At 36.7% G+C, this 20,454-nt stretch overlaps 2 protein-coding genes and 2 long non-coding RNA genes across 4 annotated transcripts; 3 read left to right on the top strand and 1 right to left on the bottom strand.

Moving 5' to 3' along the window:
- Positions 1 to 2,231: 2,231 nt before the first annotated feature.
- Positions 2,232 to 2,651, top strand: LOC129759853 (uncharacterized). Its single transcript, XR_008740249.1, has 3 exons — positions 2,232 to 2,347; positions 2,417 to 2,514; positions 2,579 to 2,651. It is a non-coding gene; the product is annotated as an uncharacterized LOC129759853 (long non-coding RNA).
- A 6,614-nt stretch (positions 2,652 to 9,265) lies between these two features.
- LOC129759852 (uncharacterized) lies at positions 9,266 to 9,575 on the top strand. Its single transcript, XR_008740248.1, has 2 exons — positions 9,266 to 9,342; positions 9,421 to 9,575. It is a non-coding gene; the product is annotated as an uncharacterized LOC129759852 (long non-coding RNA).
- A 3,376-nt stretch (positions 9,576 to 12,951) lies between these two features.
- Positions 12,952 to 14,402, top strand: LOC129759855 (cyclic AMP-dependent transcription factor ATF-2). The gene is made up of 2 exons (XM_055757393.1): positions 12,952 to 13,942; positions 14,011 to 14,402. Exons 1-2 carry the CDS (start codon positions 13,092 to 13,094, stop codon positions 14,360 to 14,362), a joined length of 1,203 nt encoding a protein of 400 aa, XP_055613368.1. The 5' UTR covers positions 12,952 to 13,091; the 3' UTR covers positions 14,363 to 14,402.
- A 34-nt stretch (positions 14,403 to 14,436) lies between these two features.
- Positions 14,437 to 20,135, bottom strand: LOC129759854 (uncharacterized). Its single transcript, XM_055757392.1, has 8 exons — positions 19,088 to 20,135; positions 18,783 to 18,982; positions 18,361 to 18,559; positions 18,029 to 18,303; positions 16,307 to 17,877; positions 15,732 to 16,004; positions 15,099 to 15,642; positions 14,437 to 15,034 (listed from the first exon to the last, which is right to left on the bottom strand). Exons 1-8 carry the CDS (start codon positions 19,277 to 19,279, stop codon positions 14,836 to 14,838), a joined length of 3,453 nt encoding a protein of 1,150 aa, XP_055613367.1. The 5' UTR covers positions 19,280 to 20,135; the 3' UTR covers positions 14,437 to 14,835.
- Between the last annotated feature and the right edge of the window lie 319 nt (positions 20,136 to 20,454).

The following is a 20,454-nucleotide window of genomic DNA, read 5'->3' as shown; positions in this document are numbered from 1 at the left end:
AACTTTCTATTCACTTCTTCTAACTTTCTAGATTTTCATAATTTTGAGATGTTTTTACTAAAATCACACAACTTTCGCCGATAGGGCCGATAAAATAATTAACAAACATAACTAACGGTGATTAAACTCTTCAGAAAGTTTTAAGTGTTAACAAAAATCTTTTATAAAAAGCAAATTTTAAGAACATATATATATTTTTTGTATTACTAAATTTATATCCGTTTCATGGCTTACCAATTTTTAAAAACGAATTTTGTGAATTCGTTAAAAAATTGAAAATATATATACTTACTCTGCCATCAAGGACCTAGCTAACTTAAGCTTCGTCAACATAATATTTGGTTGGAATTTCATTTCATTTTTTTTTCCTTTGTTTAAAATAATTGGAAAACCCAATTGGACAAAACCTTGTAAGTAACCAATTGCAAATTGCAACTTGAATATTCAAGTTATTAAAGATAAAAAAAAACATTGAAAAAAGACGAATACGAACGATGGGAAAATTCCTATCTTTTTCGGTTTATTTTTACTCTTGGAATTGTTTGAAAATCCTACTTACTTTAAGAATATTTCAAAAAATTCTTCAAACTTTATTTTTTTCCTGATTTTGTTTTTTTTTTTTTTTGGAAAATGTTGAGGGCGGCCGGGGTGACATCAGAAAAAATTATATGTTTTACCAAGTTAAAATGGATTTTTTTTTATTTTCGTCCTTGAAGAGACTTTGTCCTATTTTCTTATGATTATTATATTTTTTTGGAAAAATTTTGCTCAAAACTCGATATTTATTGCATTTCCTGATTGCGTGTTATTTTCAATTCAACGATAATTGATCCCGTTGATAAATTATAAGCATTTTCGAGGGATAAAAATCAATATTGGTAAAGCTTAGTTTAATTAGAAATGGGACACTTTCTTTTGCTGACAGCTTATTTCCTAGTTATTTCCTGTTACTTGTTATATCTGATCTATTTTTTTTTCGAAATTCAAAATTAACGCGTTTTTGAGATTGAGATATTTTCGATGCAAGAGAAAAAGAAAACAAATATTGTGCAATTTGCTTCAACATCTTTCATTATCAAATCGATAGCTGACAAAACCGTTGATTATTTAAAAAATTACTGTGTGCATGAGTGGGGGGAAAGTATATGCAAATACTGTCAAAAATTTCCAAAAAGTTAAACTCAAGCGTTGGAGTGAAATACATGACCGGCAACTACAGTTAAGTTTCGTCAGGCAATTTTGAATAATCAAAACTGAAAGAATAGATCGCTGAAATGTCCCGCAATTTTTTCTCCGGTAAGCAAAAAGTGTTGACTAGCTATGAGTCATTTAAACTTAACCCCAAACAACAAATTTTAGTCAGTTCCAGAGTTCGTAAGCCGGTACCGAGGCAATGAGACAGATGATTTCTGATGGACGACGAAACTTGTGATGAAAAACCCGAATTCAAACTAATTCTAACGGATCCTGTAACGTTTCTGCTCTTGGTAAGGTTCCTAACAGATAAAAGTAGGGGAGAGTGGGATACTTGATCTCCTTTTTTTATTTTCACCATGTTTTTTTTGGAAAATTTTAGCAACTCGCAATCTTTTACATTTTCTGACAGCGCGTAACTTCAAGTTTCTATGCTCCGAAAATTAGAACGATACTTGTTCCCGTAGATGAACTAGAAGCATTTACGTGGGAGTAAAAAAATTGCGATATTTTTGAAGTTAAGGGAGACTTGATCCTCTATTGAAGAAGACTTGATCCTTTGTTCAGGAAGCTCTAATCCTTGGAAAAAAAATCAAACAAAACCCCAAAATAGAATGTCAATTGACTATTTTGGTCATGATTGTTCTTATTTCTCAATTTATAACTGTCAGAAGGAGAATATTTTAAAACTTTATCCCAACCCTAATGGCATTGCATACCTCAAGGCGCTATTTTCTATAATTTAGAAAAAATTAATTATTTCAGCCCTTTTCTTCAGATAGAGTTGGATAAATATTAGTTATTGGATGAATATTAGTAATCTCGTAATCAGCAATGATCGCGATCCATTCAGAAGGAGAATATATCGTTTTGAACCCTAGGGATGAAATGTACCCATAATCAACTATTTAGAAAACTTTTTCTGAAAAAAGTTGAGAATTTTCTATTGCTTTGAAAATATGGTATAATGAAGTTCATATTATACTCTAACGATTGATATATTGGAATAAATATTTTTGTTATACCACCAGCACCTTGTCCATACCAGCAACACACCATCCGATTGTCCGCGTGAACCAATTAAGCAGACATCCGGCTCAATTCGAACATCCACACTCTTCAGATTCGGAACCCGGAGCCTCAGCAGGAACCGGTGAGTTGCAAGCAACATTTTAGGCGGCGCGTGCCAATTCCTATAATAAATTGTCCACGCGGTTCACAGGTCATTCCGGAGAGTTGAACAGAGCTCCTCGATCCACAGACTTGTCGCAGAGCAGCGGCTAACTTAGCCCAAAAGCCACGCATTTTCGGATGCAACTGGTGAGTCTAACCTCAAAAGGTGGAATTCAAGCTGGAGCTAAGATTGTCTTTCTTCTATCCCTAGATCGTTGACACAACTCGGATCGGAATACGAAACTTCTGGGAAGAAGTAACTCAACACAGCCGAGCATAAAGGGTAAGAAAATTGAAAGCCATTAAAATGAATGCAAATTTTAACAGTTCTGCATCCGCAGGGCTTTGTTGTGGCTCTGTCTTTTCTTGTCTTCCCAAGTAGCTTGGGTCGGTGGTGTCGGTATCAGACGTCGCTTCCAGCGAGACAAAATAGTTTGGTTTTGGTGTGAGAACTCTCCACCAAGATCAGAAATCCGGTGACTTGGCTGGCCATCCTGGCAGTCCGAAAGTATCTATCCAGCAGCGCTCGGAAGGGCGGTACCCAACGTTTGCTTGGCCATCTCAGGCCATTGAGCAAAAAGTTCTACAGCAGTTGGAGCCGGAGAGCCGGCTCGAACTACTGATTTCGGGAAAGCTGTCCTCACGAGCATCGTTAAATCGCCATTTATCAAAGAACGTAGGAAGAGCTGCACTGTATAGACCATGCACCAGAAAAGAACCCAGCTGATCAGAACGAATAGGAACTACCGGTCAGCACCGAAAGTAGCCCTGTCTGATCCGTTATGCCACCCACATTCTTCTGAGGATATCAAGGCGCATGCGAGGAGGCAAGCCTTGCCTCTCCAGGCAGGAGTCCCGGATGGTGCATGTTGCTGACGTCATACGAAGACAAAAAGTGAGTACCATATGATCACCCTGAATACATAAAAATCATGAAAAATAGTATGTTGTGGCCCAATATTTTGTTTCGAGAATCGTCTTAGCTCCCCTTTCTCAGCATTAATTCTTCCTAAGTAAATGAAGAATAAGAAAATAGCTTACACAGGTATCAAGGGCCCCTAAAATAAATTCTTTATCATAATCAAGTGTTAAGAAATATGGAGGTTTATTTTTTAGGATGTTCATTTTTGTTCAAAAATAAAGTCAATAATAAGTTTTCGAGCATTTCTAGCGGCCGCCAATTGGATCCGTTCCAATCAATCCCCCACGTACATTCATGTATTTTGAACGTGTTATAGACGCCTATTTCCAGACGCGTGGTAAATTACTTGTTTACTTAGGCGTTTGGCAAACAACATTTTCCCTTCGGCTAAGGCGAGTAGGAAATCGGAAAGCAACCCGGTCGGCAGGGGGACGATCGAATCACCTCCAACGCACACTCCACGGAATAAGGGCCAAAGTCAAGCCGCGGTCATGCAAACCGTTTAGATTCGCTCGCTAATGATCGTCTGTTAGTTGGATCTCGAACAGAATTTAAGTTGGTGAATAAATCGGCGGTGTTCGTATATCAACGATGAAATACGTGGATTCTCGCTCCGCGGCCGTGAAGTTTTCGATAAACTAAATGAGGCGCATCATATTTTCCGAATGCCTTTGGCACAGTACCACACCGAGATCCACCGGAAATCCTCCCGTTAGAGATCCGATCAAGTTTTAGATTCTACCCCGACGATCGTCCGGTCGCTCGGGCGACATATATTTGTAGGTTAGCTATTCATCATAAAAGCTGGATGTCCGGCCATGCATCGGTGATGTGGTGCGACGAGAACCTCTGACAAAATGTGTACACCGCCGCGGATGAATACCGAAAATGTGAGGCGGACAGGTGCGAGTCTTTCGAAAATTTACCGCGCGTTGTCGTCGGCTAAAAAACGGCATCGCGCCAAAGGCGAACCACATGCACAGGATACCGGGCCAGGCCAGGCCAGGAAATGAAAGATGAGCGATTTCAATCAACGTTTGATGTATGAATTGCGTCGGAATTTTGAACGTTTCGACTGATTTAAGTATAACAAACAAGACGGAATATGGCATAGAGGAGGAAATGTCAGAAATTCAGTTAAAATTTAAATTGCATTCACCTAACTTTAAACATTCTTTTTCGTTCAAAAATTTTTGGGAAAAAGTTAAGTTTTTGCAGTTTGAATTCGTAAAATAGTCTGCCAGTTGTTGTCATGTTGTTTGTTTCCTGTAGGACATGCTTTGCAGATCACTTTCAACGAACATAAGTTAGTAATTCTACGAAAAAAACAATTGTGCTGAAAATTTGCGAATGGTATACGTTAAATTTTCCCCTAAATTTAAACAGTTTTGTACCGAACATTTTTTTTTTTGCGTGACAACATTCTCTTCAGTAGGTAGCCCATTTGTCTACAGTTTTTATTGCAGATCTGGGAGTTTTTTTTTGGAATGGTCGCTTTGCAAATGATCTGGCGAAGCATTTCATACATCACTTTGATAATTACCCACTCGCTTAAACGAATTTTGCAACGACTTATCGAGTGGATCACTGCTAATATCACGCAGCTGCCGTCCCGAATTTTTTGCTGTTGCCGTTCAGGTCAAAAATTCAAAAAAAAAACTTCTAAATTATATAGACACATCCCTTGTAAATCAACCTCCAAAATATATGTTTCTATTGATTTTTGATTGACTTTTTCGTCAAAGGGAATTCTTCGATTTTAATAAAAATTTGCAGTATCGTAAAACGGGGTAACTTTGATCATCGGAGTATCTTTGACCAACAATAAATTTTTGAACATTATCATAAATAACTCAGTCTATTCTTTGAATTTTTGAAATCTGTTTTTTATTTTCGAAAGCCTTTGAGTTGTGTATCAAATTGACAAAATTTGGTTTGTATTTGACATTTTTTTTCTGTAAGTAAAAATGTAATTTCAAAATCTTAAAATATCTACTTTTTCTAAGGCTTGCAAACAAACAGCTCTCCTGATGTAACCAAAACACATCTAGAAGCAAACGGGTTGTTGAATGTGAAAAAACTACTTTTTTTGTGTATGTATAGTTAAAGTGCTATTTTTATAGACTTTTAGTGATAAATTTTTGATATTTAAAAAATAAGGACATTTTTCAAGAGTTAGCCCGTATTGGACAAATGGATAAAAACGCTATAAAATGGTTTACTTTGAAGAAAAAATGAAAAGGGAAATAGTGGGACGGTCTAGAGGAATGTGTTAAGGTAAAATTTCATTTGTATTTTTTAGCTCAAACTGTTTAGCAATTGTTTTATTTTTTGCCCCTAAATGTATGCAACAAAATAGTACTTTGTTCAATTATAAATGTATTTAAAATAAAACGTAAAAAAGCAAGATGAAATTGATAAACTAGCATTTGTAAATATTACGAAGGTGTTTTGTAACCTCTATGATCGAGAAAACTCGTTAAATAGAGACTGATCAATGTAACCCCAAAGCATCGAATTCAATATAGAGACGAAATCGATTTTTTAATCAAATTTAAAGTAGTCTGATAAATTTCTGCACCCATGTTTTACGTTCATTGGAGTCCAGTACTGATTTTAAAAATATGAAACATGCCACATTTTCCTTAAAAAAAAAAATTATCGAAAAATATTGAAAAAAGTGATCAATATTACCTCATATATTACCTTATTAATAGTATCCTCAATAATAGTAAGATTGTACCCGAAAAATATCTCTATTGAGACCTGTAAATATGCGAGTCTTCTCTTATCACGTTAATCAATTTAATTGTCATTCTTCAGCTGTAGGTATATACACTCGATTACTGCGATCGAGTAGATACCACATTCCTCCTTTACTTCAACGAAGGTTTTTCTTCATCACCCATAAATGTCTAGGTTGTTGAGACATATTTCGATATATTGAATAGTCATTCTTCCAGGCGTTACTCCCAAGTTCCCTCTAAATTTCCACAAATTACTTGAGAACTACACGAACGATATGCGAAGCCCCCAGAACTCCGCTCTGTTCAAAATAAACTTACATATCACTGTTTATCAAGGCGACAACTCCTGACTGTCTTTGAAAACAGACATATTTCTTCATTTTCTACCATTTTCTACGCTTTTTTTCTTTTCTTGAAGCCGCCTAATCAGCCTAAAGCCAAAACCGTCAGATCGTTTGATTTATCAATAGCGAACCCGTTTTATCTCATTTTTTCACAAATGGCGAACTCGCCTTCTCTCATTTTTTTATTATGGCGAACCCGCCTCATCTTTTTTTTTACAAATGGCGAACCCGCCTCATCTTATTTTTATATTATGGCGAACCCGCCTCATCTTATTTTTTTTTACAAATGGCGAACCCGCCTCATCTTATTTTTATATTATGGCGAATCCGCCTTCTCTCATTTTTTTTTATTATGGCGAACCCGCCTTATCTTATTTTTTTTACAAATGGCGAATCCGCCTAGTCTCATTTTTTTATTATGGCTAACCCACCTTATTTTTTTACAAATGACGAACCCGCCTCATCTTATTTTTTTTTATTATGGCGAGCCCGCCTTCTCTCATTTTTTTATTATGGCGAACCCGCCTTATCTCATTTTTTTGAACCAATGGCGAACCCGCCTTATCTTTTTCACAATGGCGAACCCGTTTGATCGCCTCAACGATTATCCATTGGCCAATCCGCCTGATCACCTTCAATATCACGTTTTACTGATGGTGAATCCGTCTATCAACTTCAGGACATTATAAAAAATATTTGAAATAAGTCATTACTATCTTTTTAGGATGATGTTATGAACAACCGGCCCTGATTCAAACTTGCTTATTTCAAACTAGTCATTAATTTAAAAAAAAAAACAATTGATTATAGGGAGCAAAACTTTTCTAAACAGTAAATAATCAATCCAATAATAGTTTTAATCTTTTTTCCATTGATCGATCGTCGTAGAAGCTATTTTTTCCAATGCTATCGAAAATTTTCCACCAGCACGCTTTTTTTTACTTTATACTTACACTCAGAGGAAATCTTATTATAAATTTCATAAGATACATCTTATGAACCACTTTTTTGCGTCCAAACTAATTTTTCATAAGAGTCTTATGAAATTCTTCCAATTTTCATACGATGTTCTTATGAAAAATAGAAGAAACGGCATTGTGCAGGGTTGCTAGCGATTTTCCGTTTTGAAATTCCAAAGTTTTTCCCGGTTTTTCCCCGGTTTTTTCCCGGTTATAAATGATGATTTTTCCGATATTTTTCATACCCGTTTTTGATTTAAAAGCATGGCGAAAAACCAAATTCAATATAAAAGGCTTCAAATTTCTAATAATTGTATCCCAAAACTTGTTAACTGATTAGAAATAATGGCAAACACTTCGGCGACTTGTAACACGTAGTCTTTTCGTTTCAAATTTATAGGCTTTCACCTATTAGGGCACCTATTCGTTGTTTTGCTTGACAATTTCCACAATTTTGCAAAAAAAGTCCGGTTCAATTGATCTTGAAACTATAATGTAAGTACTTTTCAGCCAATATAAATTTTCTAGAATTTCTATAGAGTTCTAGAAAAAAAGTATAATTTATATAGAAATATGTTAAAAATACATCGAAACATACTATATAATCAAATTGAATGGGGATTTTTCTTACAAAACTTAAAATCAAATTGCCGGAAAATATTTAGTTATTTTCTAAATCCAGTTATATTTTTTTTTGTACAAATCCAAAAACGTTTTTTTGAAAAAAAGTTTTTTTAAAACAGAACAATGAATAACTATAGTAATAGTCATTTGAACTAAAGATTCGTGAAAATATAGAAACCGTGTATAAAGCAGGGCTGAGGTTTAATTGTTTGAGTGTAAGATATTAATTTTTATCAGGGTTAAGACCTTAGATTTCGGAGAGTATAAGCAACAGCTTAACGTAGAATGAATTAAAAACTTAACACTTGCGATGTAATGCTTCCTTCCTCAGACCAATTAAAACGAAATTCACAACTACAACAACATTGAAAAACCAATATTTTTTTTTGATGAAAAAGAGGGGTAACTCTGCTTAAAAATGTCTCACGCTGCCAAATTATTTGCTTTTTGCATAAAATAATATTATGAAATATGTATATCGAATACTGAATAATTTTACGTCGAAACTGAAACTGGTACAGCCTAACCTGGATGTGCGAGAAACCTCTATAGTGAGAGAAAACAACGAGTCTCAAGATTTGCAAAACACAAAACCTCTTGTGTGAGTGTAATACCTCCATAAACTAGAATCGTTTTCCTGATTAGACCAAGGAAATTAGAGGAAATAACACTTTTGTACCATTTTGAAACTTACTCAGAAAACTTCGAACTGATGCATCAACTGGTGTCAAGTGGATTTAATTCATTTGTATGATGCTGACCCTCTATAAAAAGGAACCTGGTTGAGTTAGAAACCTCTTTAAGAGAGGAAAAAAGTACAGTTTTGTTTTTAGTTTTGTCATTATTATTTGTCAGTTTTGTCATTTAGTTTGTTTCATTATTAAATTAAAATCATTTGAGTTATGCTTGTAAGTGTAGCACACTGGCGGAAAGCGAAAAAACGAGATTACTCATATTTCTCCGTAATTAGTTAAACAAGTGATAACATAAACGCTTATTTTACTAATGAACTAAAATAAGCGATTATGAGATAAATCTATATCGAGACTCCCAAAAATACCCTAAAATTTTGAAATAATTCTAAAAATATTTTTGAAACTTCGTGAAAAAAATTCACAAATGTCAATTTTCCCGGTAAGGTGCCGAAATTCCCGGTTTTTTTCCGGTTTCCCGGTGACGTGATGAAATTCCAAAGTTTTTCCCGGTTTTCCCGGTTTTCCCGGTTTTCCCGGTTTGCTAGCAACCCTGATTGTGAAAAAATTATGAACACATTCATTCATAGCATCAGTTTTTTTTCATCATCTAACAGTACGAAGCAATCGCCAGTTCATAGTTATAGTTTTCCTTCAATGTTAAATGTTATTGTTATCTCAAGAATGGTAAGTTCGATTTGATGTTTTTGGTGTGAACGTTGAATATATTAGTAAACTAAAATACATTATTTGTTTACTTTTCAGCAAGCTGATCGGCAAAAAACGAAAGGTCGAAGATTAAGATGCGGCAAAAAAAACTTTGATGGAGCCGTCTGTTGATGCGCTGCTGATGGTGACCATGAAGGATTTAATTTTAAACAAATTTGGCAAACAATAAAGTGAATGTTTTCAACATGAAATATTGAGAATTTTTCTTATTAGAAAGTGATTTACTGTTTCCATAAGAATCTCTTATGAAAAGCAACAACCTCTCATTGAAGAAGGCGTTCATCTTCAGAATTCATTCGCGTCATAAGACAATCTTATGAATTTCATTAATTTTTCTTATGGCGCCACTTCATAAGAGAATCTTATGGCATACATAATAGCATTTTTCTGAGTGTACAGTAGTTTGTTCTTATGTGCGTGTTTATTTGCTCCTCGTCGCCAATATAGTATCCTCAATAATAGTAAGATTGTACCCGAAAAATATCTCTCTTGAGACCTGTAAATATGCGAGTCTTCTCTTATCACGTTAATGAATTTAATTGTCATTCTTCAGCTGTATATACACTCGATTACTGCGATCGAGTAGATACCACAGGATTGTTCGACCATTCTATAACATAACCTGCTACTTTTCGTGAAGAAATTGGGTTTGCCCCCTCATCGAACCTGAGAAAATCGCTCATTTTTTACGAGAGTATAGGGTAACGGGCTTATTTTGGACCACCTTGTCTTGCGCTCTCATAAATCAACTAATCATGAAAAAATTTAGTGCAATATATTTAGTAGCCGGGCTTCAACTATATTTGTCAAAAAAAATCGTGATTAGTTGGTTTATTAGAGAGGTGATCTGGTCCAAAATAAGTTCGTTACCTATAATATCTCTAAACGCCTCAAAATACTTCTATATCGTCAAATTTCAACTCCATGGAGCATTTTCAGTAGCAGGTAAGGAATTCTCTCAAAAACAAAAATTTTCAGAAACAATAAGGAATTGGAATACATAAGTTAAGGAAATCTGAGCGTTATCTCTGTCTACATTGTCCAGAAACTTTAATTAATAGGCGTCACAACGCTCACATGCACTCGAAGATCTAGGGTGTCCCTTTAGGTCTAAGCGCGATTTTAAATTAACAGTTTGAACACAATTTAAAGCATTTTTTTTTATTTAAAGGGAAGAATGAGGATACTCTCTTACAAAGATCAAATGTTCTAGAAAAAATTGCCATATAGAACGAAACATCAAACCTGTTATTAAAAAAAAAAAATTTTGAGTTTTTGCACTGTGTTTGAAAAATCTAACAAAATGTGACTTGATCTTTTTTTACCACTTAAAAATGTTTCCTACACGAAAATGTTTCCAAACAGAAATATTTATTACAATATGTCAATCGTTAGAGATAATTAGGAAGTTCTTAATGGTTTTTTTAAAGCAATAGTAAACTCTCATATTTTTTTAAGAATAAGTTTTCTTAAATTTATGTTATGGGGTCACTTGATCCCTCGAGTCCAAAAAGATTCTGAATATATATTGATCATTGCTAAGCACGAAATTATTAATATTTATCCAATGACTAATAATTATTTCCAACAATTTTCTTATAAAAAGGACTCAGAAAAGAGCTTTTATCTAATAATTAGAAAATTGTGCCTTCGAGTATGCAATGAATTTAGGGTAGTAGATAAATTTTTAGAATTCATTTTGTCTGTTATTTGTAGACTGTGAAATGAAAACTTATATTGCCAAAAATGTAAATGTAACTTATATCTTTAGACATTGCATAATTTTTGCTAAAGTTTAGGGCACCATGATTAAAGGATCAAGTTTCCTTTAATAAACGATCAAGTCTCCTGTAACTTTCAAAATATTACAATTTTTTTACAATTTTTTACAATTTGTTACTCCACAATTGTAAACATGTCATTGCTTGAAAGCGACTTGAAATCTGTCCTTGGACATATGTATGTATGTTGGTACATTGTAAAATGAACATTGTTCATGTTTGGATACTGTCTATTCGACACATAAGTGATAGAAAGCAAATCCCTATATAATCATTTTTCCTTTAGAAGAAATGCTGGATCCAAACATTAAAATCAACTTATTTCATTGAACCTTATTTTATAAAAGAAAATCTTGCACATCTAATAAAATATGCTGTATAGCATAACTGACCGACCACACTTTCAAACATAAATTCGTCACATGCACGTTGCGATTTGACAAACTCCCATTTTGAGCCGTTGGTTCATAAATCATGCCGTTGTACCGCTCAACTATCGTCGTAAGGAAGAATGCGGTCACGTTAAGCACCGGCCCCGAATCTTGGCAGCATACATGTAGGTAGTTCGACTGAGATAGTGAAACGTGAAACAAAATAAATACCGGCACTATATTGTAGGTAGGTTAGCCGTGACAGCAAAAAGAAAACTGATTCACTGCGTTAAACCATGCACGCCATCGCGCCGTCGGCCAACACAAGTCCTGTCCTTCTGCTGGATGTTGCAATGCACCGAATATTAAAATGCTTACCCTTCGAATCCGCTGCTTGGTTTCTGACCGATCCGATACTACCCGTTGGGATTGTTTTCTGAGATCGTACGCGTCCGCCGTGTAAAATCTTGCACTATAGTCCAATTTGCTTATTTTTATAATGAAGCACCTATCGTTTAGCACCGCCACGGCTGCCCGGCAATGAATGAAGTTAATATTTAATAATAATAATTAGTCCGCGACGTGAATCGACGCTGTCGACTGTTTGCGAGAAACTTTTGTATTCCCCGGAGAGATGCGTTCCGACCGGCGTTTTGCTGCAAACTAACTAACTAGCTAACGGATCGGTGCTGGTGCCAAGTCAAAACAAACTGTGGCGTAAGGAGGAAACAGATTATCCCAGAGTCGGACACCAAACAATCCGTGATCTCGTGATACGTTGGTGGACCAATAATAGTGTGGCAGTGGAAAACAGTTCTTTTTTTTACACATCTTTGTGCTTCTTTGAAAACTGAAGAATAATACATCAATAGTTATTTAAAACAATATTTTTTTGAAAGGCTTGGTTTGTAACAAACGTAAAAAATACTTCAAAACTCCACTACAAATCCATGAAAAAATTTAAAGCAATTGTAATATTCATCAAATTTCAATATTCCAGCCACAATAGTGTTCTAAGAGCGATTAAAGAGTAGAGAAGATTTTCCAACGTACCTACACTGTTGTGTGACTGTGGAAAATTATGCTTCTTCATTGCAGGAAACGCATGGTCTTTTACACAAATTTCGATTTTTGGTCTTGGAGTTTCAACTTTTTTATAGCACGACCCTCTGTTCTCAACATTGTACCACAAACCTATAAAATGGTAAATTGTGTACCTTATAGTATGATGTTTTCTTAAAATCTGGCTGGAGTATGAAATAAGGAAAAAATTATCGCATAGGCACCTACATTAAAAATAATGTCTATTTTTATTTCTTTCAAATCAAACGCTTGACAGTGTGCATTAAAACGCCTCAAGGTAGACAAACAAATTTCAAGCGTTCCATGTCTCTGAATCAACCCCTCTGGCCGATAAGATGTGAGCCGTTTAATATGGGTTTGTGCGTGTACATAAATTTATGCTGAATTTAGTAAACAAACATATACCTGCGGCTGCTTAGAAACTGCACAGGAATTCGCGTCCCGGAAGTAGTGAAAAGAAATCCATTTGCGTATGGAACCTGTTAGGAAAAAACCTTTCCCTTGCAAAATTGATGGATGCAAGCTGGCCTTTGCCACCGAAGACCACCTGCAAGTGCATCGCGATAAGCATGATATGCTGCTCAACCTGGAGCTTCCGCTCAAAGCAAATTTATTTGCTGATCAGACACCAACCCCAACGCGACTAATTGGCAAGTGTGAAGAGGTGGGACTGTTTGAGGACCTCCAGCATGTAAATCCCTTCGAAGAAACCTTCCGAAGAGCCGTGGAAGAGAACCAGTCGTCCGAAAAAGTAGAGGACACATCAGTCGAAAAGTCAACTTCCGGTTGTGAAATGAACGATGACACCCTTCATACGCCACATATTTTCCCACTACTTGAGCGGCGGGAAAGCATGAGGGATCGACCTCAAAAATTATCTAAACTTATTATTTCGAGGGCCAACTCAACTGTTATTAAAGAAGTTTCGCCTATATTGGATGCCGAACCGGTACATAAAAGCTCATCGGAGCCCCGAAAGGAAGTAAAAATAAAGCAGGAGCCAGTTGTAGAATGCCGAAGCAAATCTTTGATCAATATCTTACCCAAGGTGGAACCACAATCATCTGTGATAGCAAACAGTTCAATTCATGAACCCGTTAACAGCCTGAAAGGCAATTTCGACGCAATACATCCAGTAAAGATTAAACTTAAGGCTCATCTAGAAAAAAATAATCCTAAAAAATTGAAAACGGATCCTCAGCCACTACAGAAAATGAACATTATCAAATCAGAAAGACGGCCACCTGTTGGAAGCACGAGTTATTCGTCATCCGAGAAAACGGAAATACACGATCGATGGAAAGCCGCTGCTAAAAGATACAGGTAAGGATGTTGTGTTAAGTTTAAAGCTTAAAATAAACAAATCATTTACCTTTGTAACACTCGTCTAGGGCCCGCGTGAAACAGAATCAAGGTGACCTGATTCGAAAAAACAGTGAACTAGAGGAGGAAAATCGCCGGCTACGAACCGAACTGGCATGTCTACGCAAAGATCTTGCCCTGCATCGGGACTGCCCGGTAACGAAAGCCCTGCTGGCAGGGTCGAAACAGCGACCGACGGTAGCAACAACGAAGCACCATCAGTCGTCGCAACCACTTCCCGTCCCAATTTTTCCTATACCACCTAGTGTAGACATTTCCAAAGGACCGCTATTTCTTGTGATAGGTGGAGCAAGTGCAATACCGCTGACAACAACTGACACTACGAAAGACCCTCTTACTAAACCGGACAAACACGTTTGATTGTTTTATTTTGAGGATGTTTTAGCAAAAAAAAGTTATTTCAAAGCATATTGTTTTTTTATTTCTTCGAACATAACAGAATTCAGCTTAGCTCTGTTTTTCCTTAAAACATACACAGACACTGAAATTTTTGAATTATACTCACAATATTAAAAGTACCTATGTTGAATCTAATGGTCTTTTGAAAGGATGTATACCTACATGGTATTTGAATAGCTCATTGGTGAAAACGCTGCAGCATTTTAAACATAATTTTATAATATGTTCAACTAACAGTAAACGGATTTTTTTTTTCAAATCATATCTGTAGTTCGAAATCTTAATTATATATTATTTTCTGTGTCTTCTTAGTTAATTTTACAATTTATGAAGAATTTCTGTGCGTAATTCATTAAATGCACCTGGAATAAAATCTTTCAATTATCAGTGTAATGTAATTCACAATAGTTGGAACAAAAGAAAAAAATACGATTTCAGAACATCATCTCGTTAAACAAAGCTTCCATCTCGGAAGCTCGGCAACGAATCCGTTCATTCCAGACTGTTTTCGCACATTCATCCGAAATTTCCGTAATTTCTGAAAGTGCGGCCTTTGCCTGTTCGAAGTAGTACATCCGCCTTGATTCATCATATTGTCTGAGTTTTTGAACCGTCGCTTTACCCTGTTGTGATCTGCATAAGAAATATTTACATTAACGAAGAGAGTCAATAAGAGAAAGTGTAATCTAGAACGTACCTAGCAATCCATTCTTCACCCATCGCGCAAAGCTCCCTGTAAAGCCGATCCAAATTTCGCTCTGCCGATTCAATTTCGTTCAGCTTCTCGTCAAAACCATTATCGTTCATTTCCGTTTGAATACGGGCCAACAATCGTGGTGTTGCATCTAGCTTAGCAGCCTTCTTTTCAAGCTCAGCTATGGCGGGGTTTAGCTTATTGCCCAGTCTCTCCTTGAACTGGCTTATAATTTGCTCATCCATTACGCGCGGGGACAAATCCAACCCGTTTTCCATGGTCGGTTGATAGGAAGGAGAGATTTGCTCGGTCTTCACTATCACGTTACGTATGGCCATTTTAGTGGTACTTTGGCTTTTAGTCGGTTTACGATTATCGGCCACTATCGTTTCCAGTTCCGGATAACAAGTAGACATAGATTTGATGCTGTTGCCGATCAGGTCAAGTTCATCGTTATCGTCCATTGTGGGTGGTGGACAAGTGCCGGCATTTCCAACGCGCATGGTTTCACTATCGAGAGATGTGCGACGTTTTTTTGCAGACGCATCTATTTAGGTTAAAAAACATTTATCAGCTTATCATTATGTTGAGAAATTAAATTATCGCAATCAAAATAAAAAAAGAAATTGCACATACTTCGTCCAACGTTAGCCAGTGGTTCCCTATTGGGGGCCGGTCGTTTTGCCTTCGCAGGCGATTGTCTGATGGATTTTTGATCGTTGCTCTGGTTCACTTCCAGAGATTGATGAATCGTCGTGGACGGTTCACTTTCGGCCGATTGTAACAACCGGACGTTGGATTCGGTCAGCAGCGAGAACTTTCGTTTCCCAAATGCCCTAAGCTCCGGTGAGGAAATTGAAATCTGGGTACCACTGGACTGGGACGCTACGTCGGAGATAACAGCTTCGGCTAATGAAAACAAAATTGAATACATATTTGAAATACAACAAACATTTTCTGACAAAAATCTCAGCTAATGCTAGAATTAGTTTTTTTTTTGGGATTTGGGAACCAAATTTCAAAAGATTATTGAAAAAAAAAGGCTTAACTTGGGGTAGTTTACTAGAAAGACTAATGTAAAAAATAATTTTTTGATTGGGGTCAAATAGACCTACACTTTGGTTTGTCTGTCTTTTAGCTTCGAAAAAAAGATTGATTTGTTTATTCATTTTAAACAAATACCTTATCAATTGAAAGTGTTGAAAAACTACCTTCATGATTCAGCAACCATTGACTAACGTCGATGCGTGAGCTTCTCCTTTTTTGGGGCTGCTTTTTTTCGACGGAAGAAACGTTCTGTTGTGCCGCTTTCAAAGTTGGTTGTTCAGGTTTTGCCAAGCTTTTTGGGTTTCCCTCCTTTCGGTTATCGGTTTTCTTCAATCGTTTTGGGGATTGCGCCAATTCTTCACCAGCCGGAGTAGAATGCGCAAATAATGCTTTTGTTATCTGATTGCCGCGGTTTCGTGGGAAAAACTTAGCTTCCGCATTTCTTTGTGAACAAGTTAATATCTTCACAGGATTCGTTTCACCGACACTTGCCTCCGATTCCGAGGACAAAGTCACGAAAGTCACTGGCTTTTTGGCACGCGATGGCGGTATTCTGCGTTCCACTGGTTCTTCGGTTTTTGGAGTTTGGACTTTCTTCTTTTGGCGTGAGCTGTTCGCATTATTTTTATTTGCTTTGTTTAATGTTGCATCCTGTTTCGGTTTTCGAGGTTGTCTAGGCTTCTTTTTAGTCGTAGTAGTGTTAGCTGCTTTTGCCGGTTTATTTTTCGGCTTGCGATCGGGAGATACATGGAAATCATATGGATTCTCAGGAATGGATTCGGTGGTTTTGAAAAAACGATGAGTCGATCTTTGCACCATCTCGTTAATCTTACGGATATTCTTTTCAAGTTTTTTATCCAATATTTTCTGCTGAACGATGCCAAATACTCCGTTATTTTCAATATAAGCCTGTAAAGAACGTTCCAACTCATCTGTTGACATAGCGTCGGATGATGATGAATTGTTGAGTTGTCTTTGGTTTTCCGCAATGTCGTTCTCTTCATCAGAATGCACATCTGCGGACAACGGTTTCACAGCATTGACCAGTTTGCTTTCAATGTACTTGTTACGCTGTAATTGAGAGTCTTTGCTAGAATTAAGTTCGATTTCATCGACACTTTTTGAAAATAAATTGCGTTTTTTCAAGGAAGCCCTTCGTGGACGCTTTTCAGTTGTTTTACTGGGTGACTTCAAAACTTGCTTACTTGTTGCTGCCCGCTGTTTGTTTTGGCGAGCAACCCTTTGATGTCCACTTTGTTGATTCCGGCAATCTTCTATCAGTGGCTCGAAAACTCTCAAACGTTGAATATTGTGTGATACATTTTCGCACAAATTAAGATCATTCGGTGCACGGTTCTCTTTGTTACTGTCATCATGCGCACCCTCACGCATTAGCTGGTTGCGTAAGTTGAGGTGTTCTTCAATAGCATCTCGATTATCAAACAGACGTGGAGACTGCTCAAAGTTGTTTGTATTTTGAGGACCAATGGCTTCCGACATAAGAGAATCCAATAGCGATATATTTTGCAATGAATCCAAATTGTGAACAAACTGATCTTCTTGTTCTGCTTCGGCATTGGTTCGGACATCTTTTAAAATTTCACGATTAAAACGATCTTTATCGAACCCTTTGCCGAGTTTGAAGGTTAGTTTACCTTTAGCTCGTTTCGGCACAGCTGGAGGATCAACCGAAATTTCTTCGTACTCAATTTCTAGCAGATATTCCTTAATGGATCTGTTTGCGAAAAGGTTATAAACATTGTTAAATTATTGAAAACATAGGCACGGAAGGCAAAGTAAATCGAGTTTTTTTCCTACCATCACAATTTTTTGTTAGGTACCTATATGTGTAAAATAAAAAAATAAATAAAATAATATCAACTTACTCCTCAATCAGTGCAATCGAGTTTATATGGCTCTGCAAAATTTCGAGTTTAAGCCAAAGTTCGTTCCGGGCTCCAGTTTGAGTTTTGGTTACAGATAGCATCCCCGAAAATGAAATCGTCGCAGGTCGGAAGTTAAAATCCAACCACAATTCGGTCCCTCTTTCCGAAACCATTGAACAGTCGTCGCCCTTACAGTGCACTATGGGAACCGAGTAAAAGGTTAGGTCCCTGTCGGTTGATCGACCCTGCACATTCATCAGAAACTTGCGACATTCCTGTAAAGAAAAATAAAAATAGAAAACATAATTGTGCAAATTTTTTTTTGGTTTCACCTGTGATAAACGGGATTTTTTCCACTGCAATATTGTGTCCCACTCGAAGTCGCGGCCGATCACCGCTCCCAACTTGAGAACATAATTCTTCCGCTCGTCGGCTGATCCATACGATAGTGATGTGCTGAAGATCAGCTCTATAAACAGCCGCTGGATGTCGTAATGACCGAATCGTTTGAACTGACTGATCAGTTTTTTGCTGTTTGAAAGAAATTGAACGTTTTACTTCTCGAAACCATTTGCAACAAATGTTCAATGTGAAAACCAATTTGAAACCTTTACCATAATTAAACCCATCAAAAAATATTTATCCACTTGATTTAACCTAGGTAATTTGTATTAAATATATCAAGTGTTGGCTTCCACAATAAAAAAAAAGTCTATCGCCATCAGTATACTGTCTGGTCTTGATAAATGCTTACAAATGTCCTTGACTATCTTTTAATACTTCAAGCGTTTCTTTGCAGGAGATCCGTTCGAAAATGTCCAACAGCCCCCGGAGGCTTATAATCACGATCTGGTGGGCGACGTCGGAAATACTGCATACAACACAAAATGTTTTAACTATATTTGAAAGAACAGATATTTCAATCGGCTGGTCACATCGATTGGTGGTGTATTCCTAGAAAATTTAAAATTTGATTAGTGTTTATGGAAACTGAGTATGCCATGACATCTGAGTGCAAGAAGCTTTGTAGTCATGACCACGGGAATTTCTAAATCTTACCACAATGAGACACACGTGGTCTTCAAAAGAACGTTCGAATATCCGTCCGTACTTGACCAGTTTCACGAAATGGGAGAAGTACCGTTTCAGCAATCGCAACTTATCCTGACGAGTGGACAGCGGGTCTTGGTCAACACGCTGCAACCGCTTACGGATTTTTTCGTTTAAAGCGTCGAAATCAACACCAACCATTTTTATCAGCGGGAAAGTTGCGCCGAAGCGAGAGTTTCGGTTAAGCACAATAAGCAAAACGTTTGAACTTGGAAAAACAGATTTAAGTTACAAAATACGATCGTCAACGTATTTTTAAGGATAACGGAAAACACACAAAAACACGTCCGACACACTGCACAGATCAAGCTGAAATGCTTTTCGTGTGCGCAAAAAATGCAATTTCGGTCTCGACCAACTGATCGAAATGCGGTAAACAGACAGCCAAAACACAAACCAATGCCAACAGGCTTTTTTGAGCGCTATCTACATGTGAGTTCAGTGAGAACACTAAAAAAAACTTGAATCATATATATTTATAAATTGTCGTGTTTGAATGAACTTTTTTTTGTGGATTCAAATACGCACGGAAAATAAAAAAAAGGTAAAATTTGCCTTTTTGCGAGGTGAATTTTTTCCACCCCTCTTTCGAGGTAAATTTTACCTTTTTTTCATTCACCTAGCAAAAAGGTAAATTATACCTTTTTTCAATTCACCTAGCAAAAAGGTATATTTTACCTTTTTCGCATTCACCTAGCAAAATAGTAAATAATACCGTTTTCCCATTTCCTGATTTAAAAGGTAAATGCTGGTTGGTTTGATTGGTTTCTTCAATAAGAATTAAAAAAATACAAAATTCTATCAAAAATTATATTTATTGGAGATAAATAGGGACTGGTAATTCGGCTTCGCGTTCTTCCGAGCCGCCATGGCCGCTGAATACTCCTGCGTTGCGTACATTCATGACCTCCTCTGTTCGGCTAATCCGGTCAGGTTCGGCTTTTCCGGCTGGAGGATGACGTGGAATACACCTATAAGCTCTATGGATCGATCTGAAACAAAAGCAATGTATTATGACGAGAACCAGCACAACTAAATGATATCTAAGAAAACACTTACCATTCTATTCCGATTTTCACATATTATGCACAAAGCAAAACTTGTTCCTGAATGACAAAACAGCTTAACCTCAATAAACGGGTTCGGCGAATAGTCACTTTTTTCGAGAAGAATTGTACCGTTTTGTTTAGCTCAATCCAGGTCAACTTCACCTCGCTACGAGGTAAGTTTTACCTTATTTGGTTTTACCTTTTTTTCTAGGTGAATTATACTTTTTTATTCAGCTCAATTCAGGTGAACTTCACCTCGCTACGAGG

The sequence above is a fragment of the Uranotaenia lowii genome, unplaced genomic scaffold, assembly GCF_029784155.1.
Source record: "Uranotaenia lowii strain MFRU-FL unplaced genomic scaffold, ASM2978415v1 HiC_scaffold_293, whole genome shotgun sequence".
In the NCBI taxonomy this organism is placed as follows: domain Eukaryota; kingdom Metazoa; phylum Arthropoda; class Insecta; order Diptera; family Culicidae; genus Uranotaenia; species Uranotaenia lowii.
The sequence above is the reverse complement of the archived record's forward strand: the minus strand, read 5'-3'. Positions and strand labels throughout refer to the sequence as shown.